The 23,760-nt window shown below is 46.9% G+C and overlaps 1 protein-coding gene across 1 annotated transcript in view; it reads left to right on the forward strand.

Moving 5' to 3' along the window:
- The first annotated feature begins 1,463 nt into the window (after positions 1 to 1,463).
- Positions 1,464 to 23,760, forward strand: part of LOC308676096 (aldehyde dehydrogenase family 16 member A1-like) — a 55,068-nt gene continuing 32,771 nt past the window's right edge. The window contains exons 1-10 of the mRNA XM_081341820.1: positions 1,464 to 2,340; positions 5,052 to 5,434; positions 9,630 to 9,732; positions 10,428 to 10,554; positions 12,592 to 12,770; positions 16,410 to 16,487; positions 18,433 to 18,617; positions 21,248 to 21,400; positions 22,525 to 22,722; positions 23,401 to 23,499. Coding sequence (XP_081197946.1) covers positions 1,518 to 2,340; positions 5,052 to 5,434; positions 9,630 to 9,732; positions 10,428 to 10,554; positions 12,592 to 12,770; positions 16,410 to 16,487; positions 18,433 to 18,617; positions 21,248 to 21,400; positions 22,525 to 22,722; positions 23,401 to 23,499 — 2,328 coding nt within the window. The 5' untranslated portion in view covers positions 1,464 to 1,517. The remainder of the gene's footprint in view (positions 2,341 to 5,051; positions 5,435 to 9,629; positions 9,733 to 10,427; positions 10,555 to 12,591; positions 12,771 to 16,409; positions 16,488 to 18,432; positions 18,618 to 21,247; positions 21,401 to 22,524; positions 22,723 to 23,400; positions 23,500 to 23,760) is intronic.

Raw genomic sequence — 23,760 nt, forward strand, 5'->3', positions numbered from 1 at the left:
TCGGGTACGAAGGCCTTTACTGAAAATCCAGGTTCAGGACGTGTCACTCCCGCGGGTCTTCGAGGTATATAGCACGTTATTTAAGCGCTTCAAAAGACGAGGCGCTATTGGTTGGGACGCTCGGGCGGGTTTTGCGCCACTCGTAATACGACCGGCAGCGCTTCTGCTTCGGTTCTCTCCACCTAGTTTTTAATCGACAAACGTAGCCTCTTCCTTAGCCAAGGAGATTTGCATCGAGGAAATGTGCCTTTCTGGGAGAAAATCACAACCGCCAAGAGTTTCAGCCCAAGCGTTAGGACCCGTAGTAACTTCCCCGTTGTGTTCAGTATTTTGCTGTTGCTACATCGGGACTTAACGCGGCTGCGTTTTTGGCAACTTCCGCCTGGCCGGGTTGAAACCGCGCTCCCAACATTAGCTAGCTTTAGCCTTAAACTTAGGTTTGTGGCTGAAGATGGTGTGTGAATATAGTCCCAGCCCACAATTGGGACTATAATCGCCGGATTTAACCTTACATCTGTAAATCAGCGTCGTGCGAAAGCTTCGGGACCTGAACGAACCAAACTTCAACAGAGTAGGACGAGGGTTTCTTGCAAACGGTCTGTGTGAATGTGAGGCTCTCCGGAGCAATGGGGGGGGAGAGAAATGGAGTGTGTGAAAGAAACTTTTCTTGGCGGAGTTGCTCTTCTCGAGACCAATGTCATCCCCGCTTCGCCACCTCCGAATTTCCAATCGCTGATAGGGACTTTCATTTTGCTTGGCGGTCCCTTTCGGTAGAGAAATCCGGAATAACTACTGCGATTCAATCCAGGGTTAACGCCGCCCGCGTGTCCTGTTTCAAAACAGAACCGGATTTAGGTTCAACTGGGGAAGAAGGGGGAACCTTCATAGGCCGGGCCAAAAAAATCAGGAGTAGAAGGAAAAAGCAACCCACCCACCCACCCCCTAGAAACAGGGGTCTTCAAACTTGGCCCTTTTATGACTTGTGGACTTCAACTCCCAGAATTCCTCAGCCAGCAAAGCTGGCTGAGGAATTCTGGGAGTTGAAGTCCACAAGTCATAAAAGGGCCAAGTTTGAAGACCCCTGCCCTAGAACGTGAGAACCGGCTTTGACTCCCGAGTTCCCAGGGAGGTAACAGTTTCCGCGGGCCGGGGGTACAAAGCAAATTACACCCCCACCCCCATCGCGCCGGCGCAGACGGCTCCAGAGTCCCGATTTAAATCAGGTTCATATGCATACCACGGGCTCGTTGGCCAATAGTTGCGTAGTAAAGTCCCACCTCGGGTTACGTGCTACCGCGGAGGTACCCGCCCCTCTTACTTCGCCTCGCTCGGTCTTCTGGGTTAGGGAGGGGGGGTATATCCCGGCGTGCACCGGGATTGTATTTTTTTTTAATTAAATAGAGGTGGCAGATCCTTCTCTTCCCCCCCCCCCCTCTCGCCCGACGCCCGTCTTTCCTTTTGATTTGGTCCTTCTGCTCCCTGCCACCCACCCACCCCGCTTCCTTTCCCGTCCCGGGATGTCCTCGCCTTCCCCTTCTTCCTTCCTGGGCCCGAGGTCGACGGATCGCCCTAAAGTGCCTCGAACTCGGGCGGCCACTTGGAGTCACGGGGAGACCCTGGATTTCCTCGCCTTGTGGGGCGAGGAATCCATCCAGGCGCAGCTCAACCGGTGCCACCGGAATGCCGACGTCTACCAGTGGATCTCGGAGCGCATGGCCGAGAAGGGCTATTTCCGCGACGAGGATCAATGCCGGACGAAAGGCAAAGACCTCAAGAAAAGTTACAAGCAAGCCAAGCTGCAAGACGGCGTCGCCCGACAGCGCTGCCGCTTCTTTCGCGAACTCGACGCCATCCTGGGCGGCGGCGGCAGCAGCGCCCGTGGCGGCGGGGACGGCGCTCCGTGGTGCCAGGTCGTCGTTAAGGAGGAAAGCGATCCGGAGCTCGATCCGGATCCGCAGCACCCGGAGGACGAGTACGCCTGGACCCAGGCCTCCGTCACCGACGGCAGCGATCTGGAGCCGCCCGGCGAGCCTGCCGGCGCCCCCGCCTGTTCGTCGTCCTCTTCTCAAACGGCTGTCGGGGGCGTGATCTATGCGGAGCCCTCCATCCTCCACCGTCAGTTGGCCGGTGGCCTGATCAAGGAGGAGAAGAGCCCCCCACGTGAAGAGGCCGACCCCCGCGGGGGAGGCGAGGCAGCAGATGGGGCTTACCTCTACCCTGCTCAGGAAAAGTCTCCAGGGGAGATCCCTGGCAGATCCAGGGTGGTGGAGAAGCCTCTGCTCCAACAGGAGACCCCTGAACATCTGGATGGCCCCTGGAGAACCGGGCTAAAGCGAAGAGGTGAGTAGAAAAGGGAGCAGTACAATCCCGGGTATGGGGGAGAGGGAAATCCAGACCGGTTTATCCAGACATCAGAGAATGAATGGATTTCAGGGTCAGCGACTCCTTCATTTCTGATCTCCTTAAAGGTAAAGGTTCCCCCGCACATGCGTGCCAGTCGTTTCCGACTCAAGGGGCCGGTGCTCATCGTTTCAAAGCCGAAGAGCCAGCGCTTGTCCGAGGAGGACGTCTCCGTGGTCATGTGGCCGGCATGACTAGACGCCAAAGGCGCACAGAACGCTGTTACCTTCCCACCGTAGTGGTCCCTATTTTTCTACTTGCATTTTTATGTGCTTTCGAACTGCTAGGTTGGCAGAAGCTGGGATGAGTAACAGGCGCTCACTCTGCTACGCGGCACTTGGGATTCGACCCGCCAAACTACCGACCTTCTGATTGACTAGCTCAGTGTCCTAACCCACTGAGCCACGTCCCCTTGAGTTCAGTGGAACTGATTTCCCCCTGGATGTGAGCTTAGAATTGGAACCCACTAACCTCAATTTCCTGATCTGCTCAGATTCGTATCTCTAATTTCCAACAAGTGCTGCTGGTTTGCTGGGTTTTTTAGTTAAAAGTTTCAGATGCTCACTGTCGGAGATAAGCAAGCGAATTGCTGTTTAAAAGCCTGATTGAACTGTTTCACCATTACTTTTGTCATGTTTGGGCTAGAATGCTAACAATGTCTTCTCTTGGGTCTGATTTGTAGTTGACTGAATGGCCAAATAGTTTGATGCTTTATTCCCCTTAGGGGACGCGGTGGCTCAGTGGGTTAGGACGCTGATCTTGTCGATCAGAAGGTCAGCAGTTCGGCGGGTTGAATCCCAAGTGCCACGTAGCAGAGTGAGCGCCTGTTACTCGTCCCAGCTTCTGCCAACCTAGCAGTTCCAAAGCACGTAAAAATGCAAGTAGGAAAATAGGGACCACTACGGTGGGAAGGTAACAGCGTTCCGTGCGCCTTTGGCGTCTAGTCATGCCGGCCACATGACCACGGAGACGTCCTCGGACAAGCGCTGGCTCTTCGGCTTTGAAACGGAGATGAGCACCGGCCCCTAGAGTTGGAAACGACTAGCACGCATGTGCGGGCGAACCTTTACCTTTTATTCCCCTTAAGGGAGGTCTTCACGCAGAAAACCCGGTCTCCACGCAGAAAACCCTGCCTACACCATTTCAGATAAATGGCTATCCAGTCTCTTCTTAAAAACCTCCAGTGTTGGAGCAACTTCTAGAGCCAAGTTGTTCCACTGATTAATTGTTCTAACTGTCAGGAAATTTCTCCTTTGTTCTAGGTTGCTTCTCTCCTTGATTAGTTTTCATCCGTTGCTTCTTGTCCTGCCTTCGGGGCGCTTTGGAGAATAGCTTGACTCCCTCTTCTTTGTGGCAGCCCCTGAGATACTGGAACACTGCTATCATGTCCCCTCTCGTCCTTCTCTTCATTAAACTAGACATCCCCAATTCCTGCAACCTTTACATTTGTTGTACATTGAATTTTAATGTGCCATGTTTAACATTTTATGGTGGCATGTTGGGACCGACAGGAAAGGATAATAGGAACTGATACAGGTAGTCCTTGACTTAACAACAGTTCACTTGGTGACCTTTCGAAGTTACAACGGCACTGGAAAAGTGATTTATGACCATCTTTCACACTTACGACCGATACGCCATCCCCATGTGATCACATGATCAAAATTCAGGCACGTGGCAACTGGCTCATACTTAGGACGGTTGCAGTGTTCCCGGGGTCATGTGATCGCCTTTTGCAACCTTCTAACAAGCAAAGTCAGTGGGGAAACCTGATTCACGTAACATCCCCGTTACTAATTTAACAACTGCAGTGGTTCACTTAACAAACGTGATGAGAAAAGTCATAAAATGGGACAAAACCTGCTTAACAAATTTCTCACTTAGCCAGATAAATTTTGGGCTCAATTGTGGTCGTAAGTCGAGGACTACCTGTCCTTAAATTCAGCGTCCTTTTCCTATTGCTTTTTTCCAATGATACTCCCTCCTGTATTGTGGGTTTTGTTTTTGGTTTTTTGCCCCAGACATTTAATATTCACTGTATTATATGGGTTTTAGGGATATTTTTTTCCTCTTTTGATGTTTCTACATCAGAGTTCCTTGTGGAGGTTACGGATCTCCCCTCTTGATTCTTTGAATCTCACTTTGTCTATGTGAATCAGGGGTGTCAAACTCATTTTCACTGAGGGCCACATCAGCATTGCGGTTGCCCTCAGGGGGCCGGGTGGGTGTGGCCTGGGTGGGCGTGGCCTGCTGGGTGGGCGTGGCTAGAGTGCGTATGGCCTACTGGGTGGGCATGGCTAGCTCTACATCGTTTGCATCAAGGGTGCCTATGGGGGCCTGGGCAGGAGTGGGACAGATCTGAGGGTCTCTGGCAGAAGGAGGGTCTCTGGGCCAGGGCCAAGGCAGTGGGGGCCGTTCCCTCACTGTTTCCAGGATGGCTTCGCGGGCCGCATGAAACCACTTCGCAGGCCGGATCTGGCCCCCGGGCCTTGTGTTTGACATGTCTGATGTGAATGATGAAAGAACATGCTGCTTTATTGGTGTGTGTATGTCAGAGGCTGGTTCTCCTGTCTGAAGAGCTCCGGTCTTCATAGCTTTGGTCTTCATCTCTGCCACTTGAGTAATATAATCTCATTCCTCCCTTCTACCAGCTTTTTCCAGGCCACGGAGTCTGCTGAGTACGCGCGAGAAGTTGGCTCAGCTCCGGAACAGGCGGAAGAGACCCTGGGATGACAAATTTGACGAGCTGGTGCGGGATATCCGGACACATTTCAAAGAGAGAGAAAAGATATTTCAAGGGCTGTGGGAAGAAGAGAAAGCCCAACGGGAGAAAGACCGGCAACTTTGGGGAGCTGAGATGGCTTGGATTCGGCAAATGTGGAACAAGAGCCAGAAGGAGAAGGGAGCAGGGGAAGAAGACAAGATGAATGGGCCTGGGCACGTAAAGGAAGAGAATCGAAACAGAGATGTCTGCAAAGACGCGGAAGAGGGATCTTGTAAAGAGAGCCGGGTTCAGGAACCTCTGCTGCTAAAGGTTGCCCATGCTTTAGAGCAGCCTTTCGTATCTCATTAGCTTAAATCTCTTCCTGTGGAGGTTATTTGGGGGGAGTGGGGTGGGGAAAGAGACTATTTATTTACCCCTAAATGTCTTATGAAGATTCTCGGTCATCCAGGTCATAGTTATCCCAAAGATGCTTTTTCACGAGGCAACTGGACTTGTTTTTTCTTTGAAGACGTTTCGCTTCTCATCCAAGAAGCTTCTTCAGCTCTGACTGGATGGTGGGGAACGGAAGGATTTATACTCCTTGCAGACAGCTGGCCGTTTGCATTCTTTTAGAGAGTCACTGAGGCCACTGGAGGTTTACCTGTGTCATCAGGGTCACCTGAATGGTGCAAATGGGTGTGGAGCCTTCTTGGAACTGCTGAAAGGACTGTGTTGTAGTCTGGAGATAGATGATGTCGGGTCCCTCCCCCTCTGTGGAGAGAGGGCTGTTCAGTTTTGACCTAGATGGCCCCTTGGACCCCTCTTTCAAGCCAGCGGTCCTCTCTGTCCAAAATGTGGACTTTGCTGTCTTCGAAAGAGTGGCCTTTGTCTTTTAGATGCAGATCGGACTGCTGACTCTTGTCCTGATGGGTTTGTTCTCTCATGTTTTGCCATGCGTTCACAAAGTGGTTGTTTTGTTTCCCCAATGTACAGATCTGCTCGCTGCGTTGTACTGCATATACCACGTTGCTCAGTTTGTGTGGGGGTGTTCTATCCTTTGGGTGGACAAGCTTCTACCTTAGTGTATTCGTGGGTTTGAAGTGTACGCGTATGTTGTGTTGGTTGAAGATCCTCCTGAGCTGTTCCGATATTCCTGCAACGTATGGAATGACTACGTTGCTTCATTTATGGTTTTCTTTGTCTGTTACGGTCTGCTGGGTTTTTTGGGGGGATTTGATGAATGCCCACTTGAGATCGCCACACGTTCTGAGGGCTTCCTTGATACATTTTATTCTTTTTCTTTCCCATCTTTGCTGGTAGGCAGACCTTCAGCTCGGTGGTGTAGGGTTATATAATAATAAGTTGGAAGGGACCTTGGAGGTCATCTGGTCCAACCCCCTGCTCAGGCAGGAAACCCTATACCATTTCAGACAAATGGCTGTCCAGTCTCTTCTTAAAAACTTCCAGTGTTGGAGCATTCACCACTTCTGGAGGCAGGTTGTTCCACTGGTTAACTGTTCTAACTGTCAGGAAGTTTCTCCTTAGTTCTAGGTTGCTTCTCTCCTTGACTAGTTTCCATCCGTTGCTTCTTGTCCTGCCTTCAGGTGCTTTGGAGAATAGCTTGACTCCCTCTTCTTTGTGGCAGCCCCTGAAATATTGCAACACTGCTATCATGTCACCCCTCGCCCTTCTCTTCGTTAAACTACACATACCCAATTCCAGCAACCGTTCCTTATATATTTTAGCCTCCAGTCCCCTGATCATCTTTGTTGCTCTTCTCTGTACCCTTTTTAGAGTCTCGACATCTTTTTTACACCGTGGTGACCAAAACTGGATACAGTATTCCAAGTGTGGCCTTACCAAAGCATTGTAAAGTGGTATTAGTACTTCACTTGATCTTGATTCTATCCCTCTTGTTAATGCAGCCTAGCACTGTGTTGGCTTTTTTGGCAGCTGCAGCACACTGCTGGCTCATATTGAAGTGATTGTCTACTAGGGCTCCGAGATCCCTCTCACAGTTGCTACTATTGAGTAAGGTACCACCTATACTATACCTGTGCATTTGATTTTTCCTGCCTAAATGTAGATAATTGATAACTCCCATTTTGTGCTCCAGTGGGGTGGTGAGAATCAAAATGTAAAATATTGATCTCTGTGTGTGTGGGGGGGGGTGTTCTGTAAACTTCAGTGTTAAGGCTTCTGTCAGAATCCATTTATATCATATTCATAAATGTATGTTTAAAACAATATTCCATGGATCCCGAGGAGGAAGGAACGAATGAGGATTCAGCCAGCCTTAGGCATTTCAAAGATTCAGAGAAGCCTTTTGAACTGGGGGAACAAAAGGGAGGGCTAGGATAGGAGGCATCTGGCTTGTGTCTCCTTTTGAAGAAAAAGAGCAATAACCATAAAATCCAAAGTTCCTTTTCCCACGAAAGGGATGACACGAGGTAAATGATGGGGGGGCTGACCAAATGGGGTTAGGGAAGGGGATTGAACAGGGAACTCTTTATAAGGTTTCAATTTGTAGAACAATATTAGATCCTGTCTTGTATTCCCACAGCCAAGCGTGTCATAGTAAAGATTTCTTTTTGGACTAGAATTGGCTCCAAGAGTTTTGTCTTCCTAAGACGTGGTTTGGGTTGGGTCCTGACAGCTTCTGTCTTCCTTAATGTGTACTGCAGAGTCCAGGAAGGGCAGACTACTTTCCTTAACATCTTCCCCGGCGAATTTGATGTATCTGTCCACAGAGTCGATGTGTTTGGTGAACGCTTCCAATTCCTATGTTTTGATCTTGACCCAAGTATCGTCCACGTAAGGGTGGAATTCCTTTGAAGGGGTTTAGGGCTTTGGTTTCTACCTTTTCCATGTAGAGATTGGCCGCAATGGGAGACACAGGTGAACCCATGGCGCAGCCGTGTTTCTGTCTGTAGAAACCCTACTTATTTATCCCTACTTTATTATTTTTTATAAACTCAGGAATATATATAACTTTCTCCTGTTTTTTCCCCACGACAACCCTGTGAGGTGGGTTGGACTGAGTGTGTGTGTGTGTGTGTTTGGATTCTGTATCCTGGCATTCAAGCCAAATTAATGGCTTTTATGGCACAATCTCACACTCTCTCACCCTTCCATAGTAACCCTTACAGTAGGATTAACTTCTCTCTAAAAATTATTTTAGCCTTCAACTCCTTGGCAGTTTTAAACTAGCCTGCTACAGTCTGTGTTTCTCAACCTTTAGGCTTAACAGGTTGATCAATCAGTGAACATCTTTGCATGGATTTGAAAATGAACGCGATAGCACAGGTAGTTCTCGATTTATAACAGTTCATTTAGCAATCGTTAAAAGTTACAACACCGGGCAGTTGTTCAGTGAGCCTCTCTCCATTTTACAGCTTCTTTTTTGCCATAGTTGTTAAGTGAAACGTGCCCTCATTAAGCAAATTCAGCCTCCCCCATGGACTGCGTGTCAGAAGCCAACTGGGAAGGTCACACATGGTGATCGTGTGACCTTGGGATGCTGCGACCATTCTAAATATGTACTGGGTGCCAAGCAGCTGAATTTTGATCACGTGACCTTGGGGATGCTTGTAAGCCTGAAGACGGGTTGCAAGTGATAAGGAAGTGCAGAGTACCTCTTGAGCTAACAAGAGCTTGCACAGAAAAAGAGGATATTGAGAGTAGTCTGGTTTACGCAGCAACCACACAGATACACTGAGGTGTGTAAAAGGGTTTTACTTGTGGAATAATACAATAGCACAGTCCAAGAAAAAATCAGTCCAGGTCATACACGAGTAAAGAGATGATAGCAAATAACAATAGTCCAAGGATTATCCAATACAGAGTCTTCTTACCAGTCCGTAAGTCAAAACACAGTTCTTCAGGTTTAGCAAACAGTAGCAAACCCACAAACCACAATAATCAGCAAGTAACAGCAAACGTAACAGAGAGAATAACAGAGAAAGAAGTTATGTCTCTAGCTCCCTCTTATGGCCATTGGAAAAACAGCGTTGGCCAATCATCACACATTTAAAGTGTTACAATACAGTTTCTATTACAACAATACAATCATAGTTTATATATATTGCCAACCCAACCAGTTAGGCCATAGTCATCTACCTAACAGCAAGTCCCTTCTTTTTCCGTGCCATTGTAACATGGGACAGTCGCTAATGAATAGTTGTAAGTAGAGGACTACCTGAATGCCAAAAAGCTGAATATTCTGATCTTTTCCTCTCGATCAGAGTGGATGAGTGGGTAGGGAAACAGTGGATCTCCAGATGGGACAGTAATGGATCTCCTCTTGGCCCTGACTATTGACTGGGGCTAACAAGAGTCCAGCAACTTTTTGAAGCTATAACTTCCTTCCCTGAAACTTGCTGTTCCCTCCTGTTTTCTAGAAAAGGTTGCTAAGTATCCATTATTATTTAAAGAGGACGCTGGGATGTACCAAAACAGATCTCAATAGGTATAGGGTAAATTCTTCTTTTCCCCTGCAACCTGACACTTCCCTCTTTCTCCTCAGTCCTGGCTGGAATCTCATGGTCGTAAATTCGGACACTTTATAGGTGGCAAGTGGCTGCAACCAGAGGGACGAGAGACCAGCACACTCAAGAATCCTACCACAGGTAAAGATGGCGAATGAACAAGGGAGGGTGACTTGTGGGTGGCTTCGTATATTCTGCATTTCTGCTGGCTAGCGAATTCGGGGAATTGAAATCCACCTCATTTAAACTGGCTAAGCTTGAGAAACGGTGGTCTAGTGTTTTATATGCTTCTGCTCCGAAAACTCAATTTCTCCGCGGCTTGAAAAGTATGTTCTCTGTGTTGCTTGTAATGCCATGAAATTGTTGATAAATTGGGGCTAAAGAGATGCCGTAGGCCATTCACGTGGCCTTTACTTTCTTCCAAGTCCCAAAATGGCAGTGATTGCTGTTAATTTCTTCCTCCCCTTCACAGAAAAGGCGGACGCTATTCCTTAAAACGATAGCAAATCCTGCTTTCCAAAATTGCTAAGAAAATTTCTGAACCTTTCAATCAATCCGTGGTGGCGCAGGGGTTAGAATGCAGTCTTGCAGGCTGACTCTGCCCACTGCCAGGAGTTCAATCCTGACCGGCTCAAGGTTGACTCAGCCTTCCATCCTTCCCAGGTCGGTAAAATGAGGACCCAGATCGTTGGGGGCCATAGGCTGACTCTGTAAACTGCTCAGAGAGGGATGTAAAGTACTGTGAAGTAGTATATAAATGCTAAGTGCTATTGTTATTTCAGGGTAGACTTTGCAGGAGGGAAAAAAAACACCTTTTTTCCCACCCTCTCCTTTAGGGGAACCACTGGCCACCACAATCCAAGGCAAGCAAGAAGATGTGAACAAAGCTGTTCGTGTTGCTAAAGTAGCCTATGAAAGTTGGAGCCTAATTCCCAGCCATGTTCGAGCCCGACACCTTTACAAGTAAGTGGCGGTCACAAGAGGGTAATCTTGGCGACTTACAGATGGTCCTCTACTTACGACCACAATTGCGCCCCCCCCCCAATGTTCTGCTGCTAAGCGAGGCAGCTGTTTAGCTTTCTTCTCTTTTTATTGGTTTATAATATGAAACACAAAAATACAAAAGCAAATAGGAAAAATAGGGGAGGGAAAAGGGAAAAGAAGAGTGTAGAAAAGAAGAGAGAAAAGCAAAAAAGAGGCATTGACTTCCGACTCCCTTTGGTGCGATAGAATAAGACAGTAACATCAAACCTCAACTTTTTACTTTTACATAACAGCATAAACTGAAGGGACGCGGTGGCTCACTGGGTTAGGACGCTGAGCTTGTCGATCAGAAGGTCGGCAGTTTGGTGGGTCAAATCCCGAGTGCCGCGTAACAGAGTGAGCGCCTGTTACTCATCCCAGCTTCTGCCAACCTAGCAGTTCAAAAGCACGTAAAAATGCAAGTAGAAAAATAGGGACCACTACGGTGGGAAGGTAACAGCGTTCCGTGCGCCTTTGGCGTCTAGTCATGCCAGCCATACGACCACGGAGACGTCCTCGGACAAGCGCTGGCTCTTCGGCTTTGAAACGGAGATGAGCACCGGCCCCTGGAGTCGGAAACAACTAGCACGCATGGGCGGGGGAACCTTTACCTTTAACAGCATAAACTAGCCATTTCTATAACAACAAATCTAATCGATAAAACCCAAAATCAAAGTTTCCTTTTTTTCCACCCCAAGCACAAAGTCCAGAAGCAGTTTTCAAGTACAGGTAGGTAGTCCTCGACTTACAATAGTTCATTTAGTGACCATTCAAAGTTACGGCAGTCCCTTTTTCACAGTTACGAACTTTGCAGCATCCCCATCATCATGTGATCAAAATTCAGATGCTTGGCTCCTGGTTCATATTTATGACCGTTGCTGTGTCCCAGGGTCATGTGATCACCCCCGGCGACCTTCTGCCTAGCAAAATCAATGGGGAAGCCTGATTCACTTAACAAGCATGTTACTAACTCATTAACTGCGGTGATTCACTTAACAGCTGTGGCAGGAAAGATTGTTAAATGGGGCAAAATTCACTTAACTATCTCACTTAGCAACAGAAACCTTGGGCTCAATTGTAGTCATAAGTCAAGGACTATACCAGGGGTAGGCAACCTCAGCTCTTTTATGACTCATGGACTTCAACTCCCAGAATTCCTGAGCCAGCATGGCTCAGCTTGGAAACCTCTGTCTTTCCCCTCAGCATAGCTGACTCAGGAATTCTGGGAGTTGAAGTCCATGAGTCATAAAAGAGCTTGCTCCTGGGGAGGAAAGCCATGGCAAATCTAGACAGCACACTAAAAAGCAGAGACATCACCCTGCCAACAAAAGTGCGTATAGTCAAGGCTATGGTCTTCCCAGTTGCAATGTATGGCTGTGAAAGTTGGACCATAAGAAAGGCTGAGCGCCAAAGAATTGAGGCCTTTGAACTATGGTGCTGGAGAAGACTTCTGCGAGTCCCTTGGACTGCAAGGCGATCAAACCGGTCAGTCCGAGAGGAGATCAACCCTGACTGCTCTTTAGAAGGCCAGAACCTGAAGTTGAAACTCAAAATACTTTGGCCACCTAATGAGAAGGAAGGATTCACTGGAGAAGAGCCTCATGCTGGGAAAGGTTGAGGGCAATAGAAGAAGGGGAAGACAGAGAATGAGGTGGCTGGATGGAGTCACTGAAGCAGTAGGCGTGAGCTTAAATGGACTCCAGAAGATGGTAGAGGACAGGAAGGCCTGGAGGAACGTTGTCCATAGGGTCGCGATGGGTCGGACACGACTTTGCAGCTAACAACAACAACAAAGTAGCCCTGTCGAGGTCTGCTGTTCCTTTGAACGGTTGTAAACAGCTTGTCGTAAGTCGAGGACCGCCTGTAGAAGAGTTGGTTTCTTTCTTAATGTACTATAGCCTACTCCTCTCAGCTGGAAGTGCAGTGTGCAGCCGTTCAGTCCAGCTGTGCTTTCTCTGAAGTTGCCTCTTCCCACAGTGTCGCCAGGACCATCCAGAAACATCAGCGGCTGCTCAGCCTTCTGGAGAGTCTCGACAGTGGAAACCTAATCCGGGAAAGCCAAGAAGCTGATCTCCCTTTGGTTGTCCGGCACTTCTACCACTATGCAGGATGGGCCCAGCTGATGGAGGAACAGATGGCCAACTGGCAACCACTTGGTAAGCTGGAAAGACTGGAATCTTAGCCCGGAAAAAGCACCCAGGCTCCTCTTTATTCAGGTTTCCCTAGCGCAGGGGTAGGCAACCTCGGCTCTTTTATGACTCATGGACTTCAACTCCCAGAATTCCTGAGTCAGCTGACTCAGGAATTCTGGGAGTTGAAGTCCATGAGTCATAAAAGAGCCGAGGTTGCCTACCCCTGCCCTAGCGTGAAGTTTATCTGCCCCCCCCCCCCTCTAAGCACTGTCCACCAGACCAGGGATCTGATTGGGGAATTCTGGGAGTTGAAATCCACAAGTCTTTAAAATCGCCAGGTTTGGAGACCGCCGCCCTAAAGGAGTGTGAAAATGGTTGAAACGTTCCCTTTTGTGTTCCATGTAGTTGTTTGTTACGAGTTCACAGCAAGTTGTTTCGATCTCCTGAAAAGGGCCCGAAGCTTGTAATTTAATTTAATTTAATAATTTAATTTCTATACCGCCCTTCTCCCGAAGGACTCGGCGGTGAACAGGGCAATACATAATAAAAAACAGGATACAAAAATTAAAAAGTAATTAAACAACAATGCCCATAATAAATTAATACATATTAAAAGTTAAAACCGATTATAAAACCCAACCCCAACCCATCAGACCAGGCCAGCTTGTTCAAAAAGAAAGGTTTTGAGATCGCGCCGGAAGGAGCGAAGGTTGGGGGCCGTCCGGAGCTCAACCGGCAAGCGGTTCCATAGGTCTGGCGTGCCCACAGAGAACGCTCTCCCCCTGGGGGCCACCAATCGACATTCCTTCATCGGAGGCACCCTGAGGAGGCCCTCTCTGTGGGAGCGCACTGGACAGAGGGAAGTTGACGCCGGCCACAGGTGTTGCCGTAGGTAATCCGGACCCATGCCATGTAGGGCTTTATAGGTTATCACCAGCACCTTGAACCTCACCCGGAGAGCAACCGGCAGCCAATGCAGCTCGCGGAGCAAAGGTGTAGCATGGGAGTATCGGGAAGCCCCCAGCACAACTCGCGCGGCTGCATTCTGCACCAGTTGAAGTCTCCGAGTGGACTTCAAGGGCAGCCCCATGTAGAGAGCATTACAGTAGTCTAGACGAGAAGTCACGAGCGCATGAGTGACTGTACGCAAGGCATCCCGGTCTAGATAGGGTCGCAACTGGCACACCAGGCGAACCTGGGCAAAGGCCCCCCTAGTCACAGCTCCAATATGCTCTTCTAAAGAGAGCTGTGAATCTAGAAGGACCCCCAAGTTGCGCGCCCTATCTACGGGGGGTAATAGCTCACCCCCCATGGCCAGAGATGGGATAATCGGAATTTCCCGGGATGCCGGCACGAACAGCCACTCAGTCTTGTCAGGGTTGAGTCGAAGCCTGTTCCTCCCCATCCAGACATAATGACCTGCTGACGCTTGAAAGACCACCAGAATAATCATAATAGGAACAGGGCACATTGGGAGCTTGAAATGACTTGAGCCTGACGGTTCGGTGTGCCCTTGTCATGCACGATAATGCAGCAGTGGCCGAAGAAAGGAAGGGCTTACTTGTAAAGATTGCAACGCTTCTGAAATTAAGGATTGGGTTGTATATAACAGGGCTTTTCAACCTTTTCACCTGTTGTACCACTTTTAGGATATGGCAACATCCGAGTACCACCAGTCGCCTAGCAAGGTGTCAAAAACTTGCTGACACCCTCCCCCAAAAGGAAAAAAGTGATGAAGTACAGGTAGTCCTCGACTTACAACAGTTCCAGCTGATCGGCGCTTCTTCTGGGCTCAGCGCCAAGCTCTAGTTGGAGCCTGGTGCTAATCCTGGTGCTTCCACTGAGCCCTGACAGCCCCGAAGAAGCGCTGATCCTGGTGCTTCCGCTGAGCCCTGACAGCCCTGCAGCTCCAGCCATCTCTCGCTCAGCTTGTGCGGTGTTGCCACCGGTTCAGCTCATTCCCTCCCCCCGCTACCATTTTTCTAGGATGGTCACGTACCACCTGCCAGGTGCCAATGTACCACAGGTGGTACCCGTACCACTGGTTGAAAAGCCCTGGTATATAAAATGTCTGTACAGAAAGAGGCTTTTTTTTGCATCTAACTCTATTCCTTTTGCTTTTCTGGTATGTGAGGGGGAAGTTGGCGACACTGAATGAAAGTTACCTAGATATTGCTATTGGGTGGGGAGAAATGGGTGACCTTACCATAGTCTCTGCCTGTCTTTGTGCTGTCCCATGCTTTCTAGCAGGATGAGTACTTCCAAAAATTCTGGCAGCTTCTTAGACTAATCCTTCATCATCAGTCATTTTATCTTCAGTTTTGTCAGTAAAAAAATAATAGAGAAATGCCCTTGAAATTCTTCAGCAAAAATTAGCAAGGAAAAAGAGGAGAAAATGGTTAAACATAGTAATTTATTTGGGTATGCCTATGCATTGTAATGGAATTGCCTAGGAATATTAATAACTCTTTCCATGTGATTAAAGGCTAATGGGGTCATGCAATACACACACACACACACACACACACACACACACACACACACATTAATCCTTAGTGATTAGATTTGGGGTCACAGGCCAAAGTATGTGTATTGTCCAGCAGTAAACCGCTTTGTTTAATTACATTTGCTTTTTGCATCGTTTTTATTCTTTTATTTTTTGTACTGTAAAGGCTGCAACATTTTTCAGGTACATTTGACTGATCTTTTTGCTCTTGAATATGGATGATGCGCTTTGGGTTAAGCGGTTGATGGTTGTCACAAGGAAGATGTGAAGGATGAATTATTATGTCACTTTATTGTACGATATTGTTACCAATCTAGTCTCGGGAGTAGTTATAAATGTATAAATGTATGTAATAAATGATTGAACACTTTTTAAAATTTCAAAAAAAAAGAAGCCAACTCCCTGAATCCCGCAAGATTTGCATTTTACAAACTACAGTGTGCTATAATAATGTAGGTCCAGCTAGGAGTCACCACCCTATTATAAAGCACCTGCCAGCTAGGGACTGTACGGGGTTCTTCTTTAAGAAAAAACACCTCTAAAAAGTTTTAATCTTGGACTGCAGCCCTTCCTGTACAGATCCCAAAGTGCAGAACAGAGGGAATTTGGCACATTTTGGATCCCCCTAAAGCAGGGGGCTTTTCAACCTTTTCACCCATTGTGCCACTTTTAGGATATGGCAACATCCGAGTACCACCAGTCGCCTAGCAAGGTGTCAAAAACTTGATGACCCCCCAAAAAGGAAAAAAGTGATGAAGTACAGGTAGTCCTCGACTTACAACAGTTCGCTTAGTGACTGTTCAAAGTTACAATGGCACTGAAAAAAGTGCCCCCCCCAAGCCACAGCCGAGCAAGACACCTGCCTGCCCGCCCAACGGCGTTCTTCCTCCTGTCCGAGGTTTTCATTGTTGTGAGCATTTCTGGAAGGGACCTTTGAGGTTTTCTAGTCCAACCCCCTGCTCAGGCTTATAGGGTGCTGCCATTCCCCTTCCTTGCTACCACTTTTCTAGGATGGTCGCGTACCAACTGCCAGGTACCAATGTATCACAGGTGGTACCCGTACCACTGGTTGAAAAGCTCTGCCCTAAAGAGGATTGCTGTAGATACTGAATGCAGCCATGGAAACAGTTTCTGATGAAACTTGTGTCTCTCTCTAGGTATAGTTGCTATTCTTACTCCTCAAAGCTTTCCTCTGCTGACGCTGACGTGGAAGTTGTGCTCGGCCCTGGCCGTGGGTATGTAAAAATGGTTCCAACTCACCCAAGTGAGTCTTTTTTTTATTGAAAAGTTTTACAGTACATTTTATTTATAACAAAACAAAACCCCTCCCAACCCCCTCCCCTCTTCCCAACCCTCCCCAACACCTCCCTCCCTCCCCCTCCCCCCTCCCCGACTTCCCAGAGCTAAATACAAGGTATAGTGAGTCTTGAGATCCACCCAGACGCAGAAGTCACCGAGCGTCTCACGGGGTTAATCTGAGTTAATCTGAGAGTAAAATTATGCAGAGAAAGTTGAGCCCTGTCATTGCTTCTTCGGAAGAAAGTTGGGTTAGCAGTGTAGGTAAAATATATCTGTTTTTATTATTTTTATTAAGAAAATTTATATGGCTGCCCAACTCCCTCACGGTGGGTTACAGAACTACAATCCCCAAATCAAAACCCAATGAACTCTTCCCCTCCCCCCACCCCATGACAACAGTCAAACAAACCCCTGGATAGGCTTCGTATTGCCTTGGGGACCCCGGGCCCACTGCAAAACCGTGTCTTCAGGGCCTTTTAAAAGGGTCGCAAGGTGAGGGCCAATCTTGCCTCCACAGGGATGATGTTCCACAGGGAGGGAGCCACCACCGAGAAGGCCCTTCTTCTTGGTCCCACTAGTTGGACCTCCTTAAGAGAGGGGACCTGTAACATATCTTGCCTCCCTGCTGTGCTTTTCAAGGAAATACTGTAACCTGGAGTCAGTTTCGTGTAGAGGTTAAAAGCATCGGGCCAGAAACCAGACATTTGTGAGGTCGAATCTTGCCTTGGACACAAAGCCAGCTGGATGACGTTAGGTCACTCACTCTTTCTCAGACTTGAGAAGAAGGCAGTGACAAACCGAAGACATATTGCCAAGAAAATTGCATGGACTTCTTACACTGAATGTTGACTCAGGCACCATCACCAACAAACTGGAATTATAAACTGGGTACTTTGAATAGTATATGTTGTGTAGATCAGGGGTCTCTAACCCCGGGCCGCGGCATGCCAGCAACCGGTCCGCACAAACAAGCAAAGCCCCATCTGTGGGACGCAGGCAGCACACAAAACCACACACCCTCCGGTCTGCGGAAAAACCTGTCTCCACGGAACCGATCCCTGGTACCCAAAAGGTTGGAGACCTCTGGGGTACATATAAAAACTCACAAAATCTAATTTTTTATTTGTTATTCATCTGTCCCTGGCTTATCGTACCTGATATACGTGGCTAATACCGGTCTTCTGAGCTAGGTGTCACCTTGATAAGAATGCTCTTCATGGGATATTAAGAGCCAAGGAACTTTCTTCCATCTTCTTTTTCAGTTCATTCTCCACCTACCCAAGACTGAACTTTGAGACGGAAAAAAGAAGTCTGGTTCCATGTTTTGCCTGCCTCAACTGTCTTTTTCAAATTGTCCTTATTTACAAGAAATACTTTCTTGTCTTGATTCTGCTGACCCAGTACCAGTTATAATCACAAGCTGAGCAAGCTACAGCTTCAGTTTTTTGTGAAAACCCAAAGTCCATTTTCGTGAGACCTTCTGGTGTAATATTTTAAGAGGGAAGCCTAGATAGCTTAGGGGCCTTACCAAGTCTAAATGTGGCGCCTCACAATTTCTGTCTTCTGTCATGAAAAAAATGGAACTCGTTGACTCCCCCTTTGTCGTCTTCGGCTTTTCCCCGCCTAACGTCCTTCAGTTTTCCCCAAGTGACTAGGAATACAGGCAGTCCTCAACGTACGACCACAGTTGAGCTCAAAATTTATCTTGCTAAGTGAGACATTTGCTAAGTGAGTTTGGCCCCATTTCTTGCCACAGTTGATCAGTGAATCGTAGTAGTTCTTAAGTTAGTAACGTGGTTACTAAGTGAATATATATCTTTTTTTAAAACCTGCCTTTTCTCTTTTCCATCCCTAACTCTCCACTGCATGCTTTGCCAACAGGAAACACGGCAATCTTAAAGCCAGCCAGCAATACCGGGTTGGCTGCCCTGTTCTTGGCCGAGGCCTGTGCCCAAGCTGGGCTCCCCCCAGGAGTCTTCAATGTCGTCACTGGCAATCAGGGGCTGGGAGAAGCCTTGGCACTCGACCCAGGCATTGACAAAGTGGCCTTTGCTGGAACTGCCAAGGTAAAGCCCATCTCTTCTCCATCCAGGCACTTAGGAAGAGGCTCAGAAGGGAAAATCAGGGGTTTTGTGTGTTTTTTTGCCAGTCTTGAGGGTAACATATTTGGTATGTAGGCTAAGCCCACAGGTGCTTTTTTTCAGGAGGCAACTGGACTTTCTTGTTTTTTCTTTGAAGACGTTTCACCTCTCATCCAAGAAGCTTCTTCAACTCCATCTGGGATGGTGGGCAATGGAAGGATTTATACTCCTTGCAGACAGCTGGTCATTTGCCTTCTTTTAGAGAGTCGTTGAGGCCACCTGGAGCTTTGTTGGTTCGTCCTTAGGGTCACCTCAGTAGTGCAAATGGGTGTGGAGCCTTCTTGGAATACTTATTTATAATGGTGGTTTTCTCCAATTTGGACGGCCTCCAATTATATACAGGCTTCAGCTCCCTAAATTCTCAGTAGTGAGGTGGCTATGTTGGCTAGAGTAATCTGGGACCTGAAGTTCATTTACCATAAAATGCTCAGGTTAGGGAAGGCTGAGCAACAAAATAGAAAAAAGGTTTTCTATAGATGCATTTTTCACTGTATAAGGCAGACATGTGAAACTCGCGACGTCACACGATTGGAGTTTTTTTCCCCATTGCCAGCAATGGGGTGGGCACGGTTTCATCGTGACGCATTTGGCCTGCGGGCTGGCAGTTTGACACCCCTGGTATAAGCCGCCTTTGATTTCCTGTATTTCTGTTAAATTCACAAAAAGAAGAAATGAAGGAATTAGCCCGCTGGATTTTGTGCAGCGATGATGCTACTATCATTGCTAAAGAACAGTCCCGCCCTTGGGAAATTGTTAGTCCAATTAAATTCAAAGAGTTTTTCCAACCAATCCCTCTGGCTGCCAAATTTTAAGGGAAATTTTCAAAAGCCCCCTTTGTTTCTTCAGTTTACCTAATGGGAAGTTCAGCAATCTGTTTCTGTGTGTCCAGCAGTGGTAGAATGGACTTTATTTATTTATTTATTTATTTTAATTCCATTTATATCCCGCCCTTCTCCAAAGACTCAGGGCGGCTTACAAGCTTAGCAGTAGCCTTCATTCTATGTATATGCCTGCTTATTAGGGCTTTCACACACACCCCCAAGCGGCATTATTACAAAGTCAGCTTAATTGCCCCCAACAATCTGGGTCCTCATTTTACCTACCTCGGAAGGATGGAAGGCTGAGTCAACCTTGAGCCTGGTGGGATGCGAACCTGCACTAATTGCAGGCTGATGCTTCCTGTCCTGATGCTTCATATTAGATCAGGGATCTTCAAACTTGGCAACTTTAAAACTTGTGGACTTCAACTCCCAGAATTCTTCAATCAGCCCTGAGGAATTCTGGGAGTTGAAGTCCACAAGTCTTAAAGTTGCCAAGTTTGAAGACCCCTCTACTAGATGGTCTGCAGCTCCCAGGATTCCAGTTAGTTCATTGGAATTATGGGAGCTGTAGTCCGATTGGAGATGGTCACAGTAAAGAATGTGCACTCTTAAGTTTTAGATCTGCTTTCTGAGGGATCACTTAGCTGCATTTCACCTTAGGAAGCAAGAGCTTCAAACTTCTTTGCTTCTTCCCTCAATAAATACAGGTAGTCCTCAACTTACAACAGTTCATTTAATGACCGAAGTTACAACAGCATTGGAAAAAGTGACTTATGACCGTTTTTTACACTTATGACCGTTGCGGCATCCCCATGGTCAGCGATCAAAATTCGAATGCTTGGCAACTGACTCATGTTTGTGATGGCTGCAACGTCCTGGGTCATGTCATCACCTTTTCTGACCTTCTGACAAGCAAAATCAATGGGGAAGCCAGGTTCACTTAATAATCATGATAAGGAGCCGAGGTGGTGCAGTGGTTAGAATGCGGTACTCTGCAGCTACTTCTGCTGACTGCTGGCTGCCAGCAGTTCGGCAGTTAGAGTCTTACCGGCTCAAGGTTGACTCAGCCTTCCATCCTTCCGAGGTCAGTAAAATGAGGACCCAGATTGTTGGGGGCAATAGGCTGACTCTATAAACGGCTTAGAGGGGGCTGTGAACGACTGCGAAGCAGTATAGAAGGCTAAGTGCTATTGCTATTGCTACTAATTTAACATCTGCAGTGACACACTTAACAAATGTAGCAAGAAAGGTCGTTAAATGGGGCAAAACTCACTTAACAAATGTCTCACTTAGCAGCAGGCATTTTGGGCTCGGTTAGGGTCATACGTCGAGGACCACCTGCACCTACTTCACTCCAGCTTTCTTGTGTTTACCCATCATCCACTGCATTTCATGTTCTTTTGATAGTGTAGTGCAGGGGTAGGTAACCTCGGCTCTTTTATGACTCATGGACTTCAACTCCCAGAATTCCTGAGTCAGCATAGCTGACTCAGGAATTCTGGGAGTTGAAGTCCATGAGTCATAAAAGAGCCGAGGTGGCCTACCTGTGGCGTAGTGCAAGACCTTCAGTCTCCTGCTTACTCCATGATCAGTGACATGTCCATTCTCCCTTATTCCAACTAGCACAAGAATTTGACATGGGGAATGGGACTTCGGGCTGGTGTGGGAGGGATGGTCAATGCCCATTTTGAATACGATTCGATTGGTGTGATGGGGAATGTGTTGTTGGTACAGGTGGGCCGTTGTCTGCGTCGAGCCACAGCTGGCAGCGGCAAGAAGCTTTGTCTCCAACTTGGGGGGAAGTTGCCTTTCCTTGTCTTTGACTCAGCTGACTTGGATAGTGCTGTTGACGCAGTGGTGGATGCCATCTGGCTAAATCGAGGACAGGTATGCTTTTACCAAAGATAGGATCAGATGAAGAAGAGACCTGGGGAATGGTTGTTTCTTAACATTTCCCTCTTTTTTTCAGGCTGCTGAATGGTTGCTCATCCAACCACTGCAAAAGAGGGAAATATTAAAAAAACCACTCCATTCTTTGTATTTCTTCTTTGGCATAGCATGAGATTTTGAGATTATGATATAGTAAATCTTTGTCCAGAATTTTCTGAAAATTCTGGCACACACATATAAAACTTTGGATGTCCACATCAGCTGCCCCATTGAGTTGCACCTATTTAGCCAATTACAGTTGCGTTTATTTTTATTTTTTTGTGCTCACACTGTTTTAAGACGTTTATTTAATGTTACATTAAGTAGTCCCTAAAAATAGATAGGGGCTAGACCAGGGTTAGGCAACCTCGGCTCTTTTATGACTCATGGACTTCAACTCCCAGAATTCCCGAGTCAGCTGACTCAGGAATTCTGGGAGTTGAAGTCCATGAATCATAAAAGAGCCGAGGTTGCCTACCCCTGGACTAGACACATAATTAAAAGATCAAGCAAGAACACAACAATTTTAAAAATAAATTAATGACGCCTACTGTTAGAACTTCAACATTTTTCCAGTTAGCGGAAAGAGAAGAAAGAAAGGGCAGGGATACTTGAAAAGGATCTCTCTGGCATTAACTCCAAGCTTGTCTGCAAAGATAGCAAGACATTAAAGTCCGGCCAGTCTCAAATAGTTGGAAATAGTCTGCTTCCCAGGCATACGGGATTTTGTAGGTCATACCTAACCCTTTGAATGGTGTCAGAAATAGACAATAATACAAGAATTCTGCATTGACCAAGTCAGGGTTTGCTTAGCTATAGTTTACGGAATAAACTGCAGTGTTCATCCGATACAACACACCAAAGCGAAACAAATTCCAAACATTTCCAAAATGGGCAAAGAATCAATGTGGGAATCACATTATTTTTGTAATTGTTTATCCACACGTTCTTAAGCTGAAACATTTTTTGATGAACCAGGCAGTGAGTTTTATTCTTACTCGAGCAGAATCTCGGCTGCAAAATCCTGCAGCCAAGGATTGAATTAATTAACCCTGTGGGCGGCTTTTCCTTCCCCTTCTCAGATCCACAGTGCTGGGGCTCAGCTGTTCCTTCAGGAATCCATTGCCAAAGACTTTATTCAACGCCTGAAGCACCGAATGGGGCAGCTTCGCTTAGGAGACTCTCTGGACAAAATCACAGATGTGGGACCGTTGGCCAGCGAGAAACAGCGAAATTTCATTGAGAGCCTGGTGGAAGAAGCTCGGAATGAGGGGGCTGAGGTAAATGGGAAGAAGTCATGCCAGACAGATCGGTCTTATGGCCAACCCCCGCCCCCGCACAATTGATTTTTAATATTTAACCATTAAAATTATTGATTATCTAAATTATTAAAAGTACTTAATTCACATTTTTTTACCATTGCAGTTGAACAGCATTAAACTTGGCTTCAGGAAAATCAGCTTTTTATGTGTAATAAAAATATCTTTAGGGAATAAATTTATTAATGTGTATTTGATGGAAAAGTCATCTCACATAGTTGATGGCAATGTCTTAAAAAAAATGGGGGGTCCATTTCCGTAAATGGTATTAGATATGGAATTTATTCCAGAGCCAAACCGCATTGCTCACAAAGATGTAAATAGAAATAAGCCTACTGTTGTGTAAAAAACCATTGTAAAACATGTCTGTGGAACATCTGTTGTGATTTGTGAAAATTATGGCCTTGAGGTTTTTTTGTCACTTGTTAAGGAATAGTTGGATAATGAAATGTCTGCAAGAAAACAACCAAGCTCAGAGGGAGCACAAGAATCCTAGAGTTCAACCCTGAACTAGAAGCATAGCAGAGAAGGGACCATATAGATATTGAACCCAACCCCCTGCTCTGCATAGGAATCCAGATTAGGAATTCTGTGACCGATGACTGTCAACATAATTCAAAAGTAGTTATTGTTTTTTAGGTTTTCCAGGCCTGGGCATCCCTCCCATCAAGTCGATTGTTTTACCCTCCAACCTTAATCACCGGCGTGTATCCGACCTCCCGTTGCGTCCGGGAAGAGGTAGGAAGAGATAAAGCATTTCTGATAGGTGATTTAATCACTAGAAATTAATGCTGGTAATAAATGGAATAATGAGAGCCAGTTGGGTCCAGTAGGTAAGGCTCTAGGCCAGAAACCGGGAGATTGTGAGTTCTAATCCTGCCTTGATCATGAAAGCCACCTGGGTGACTTTGGGCCAGTCACTTTCTCTTAGCCCAGTCCACCTCACAGGGTTGTTCTTGTGATTAAAAATAATAAAGGTGAGATAGATAGATAGATAGA

Source organism: Vipera berus (genome assembly GCF_964194415.1).
Source record: "Vipera berus genome assembly, chromosome: W".
In the NCBI taxonomy this organism is placed as follows: Eukaryota; Metazoa; Chordata; class Lepidosauria; order Squamata; family Viperidae; genus Vipera; species Vipera berus.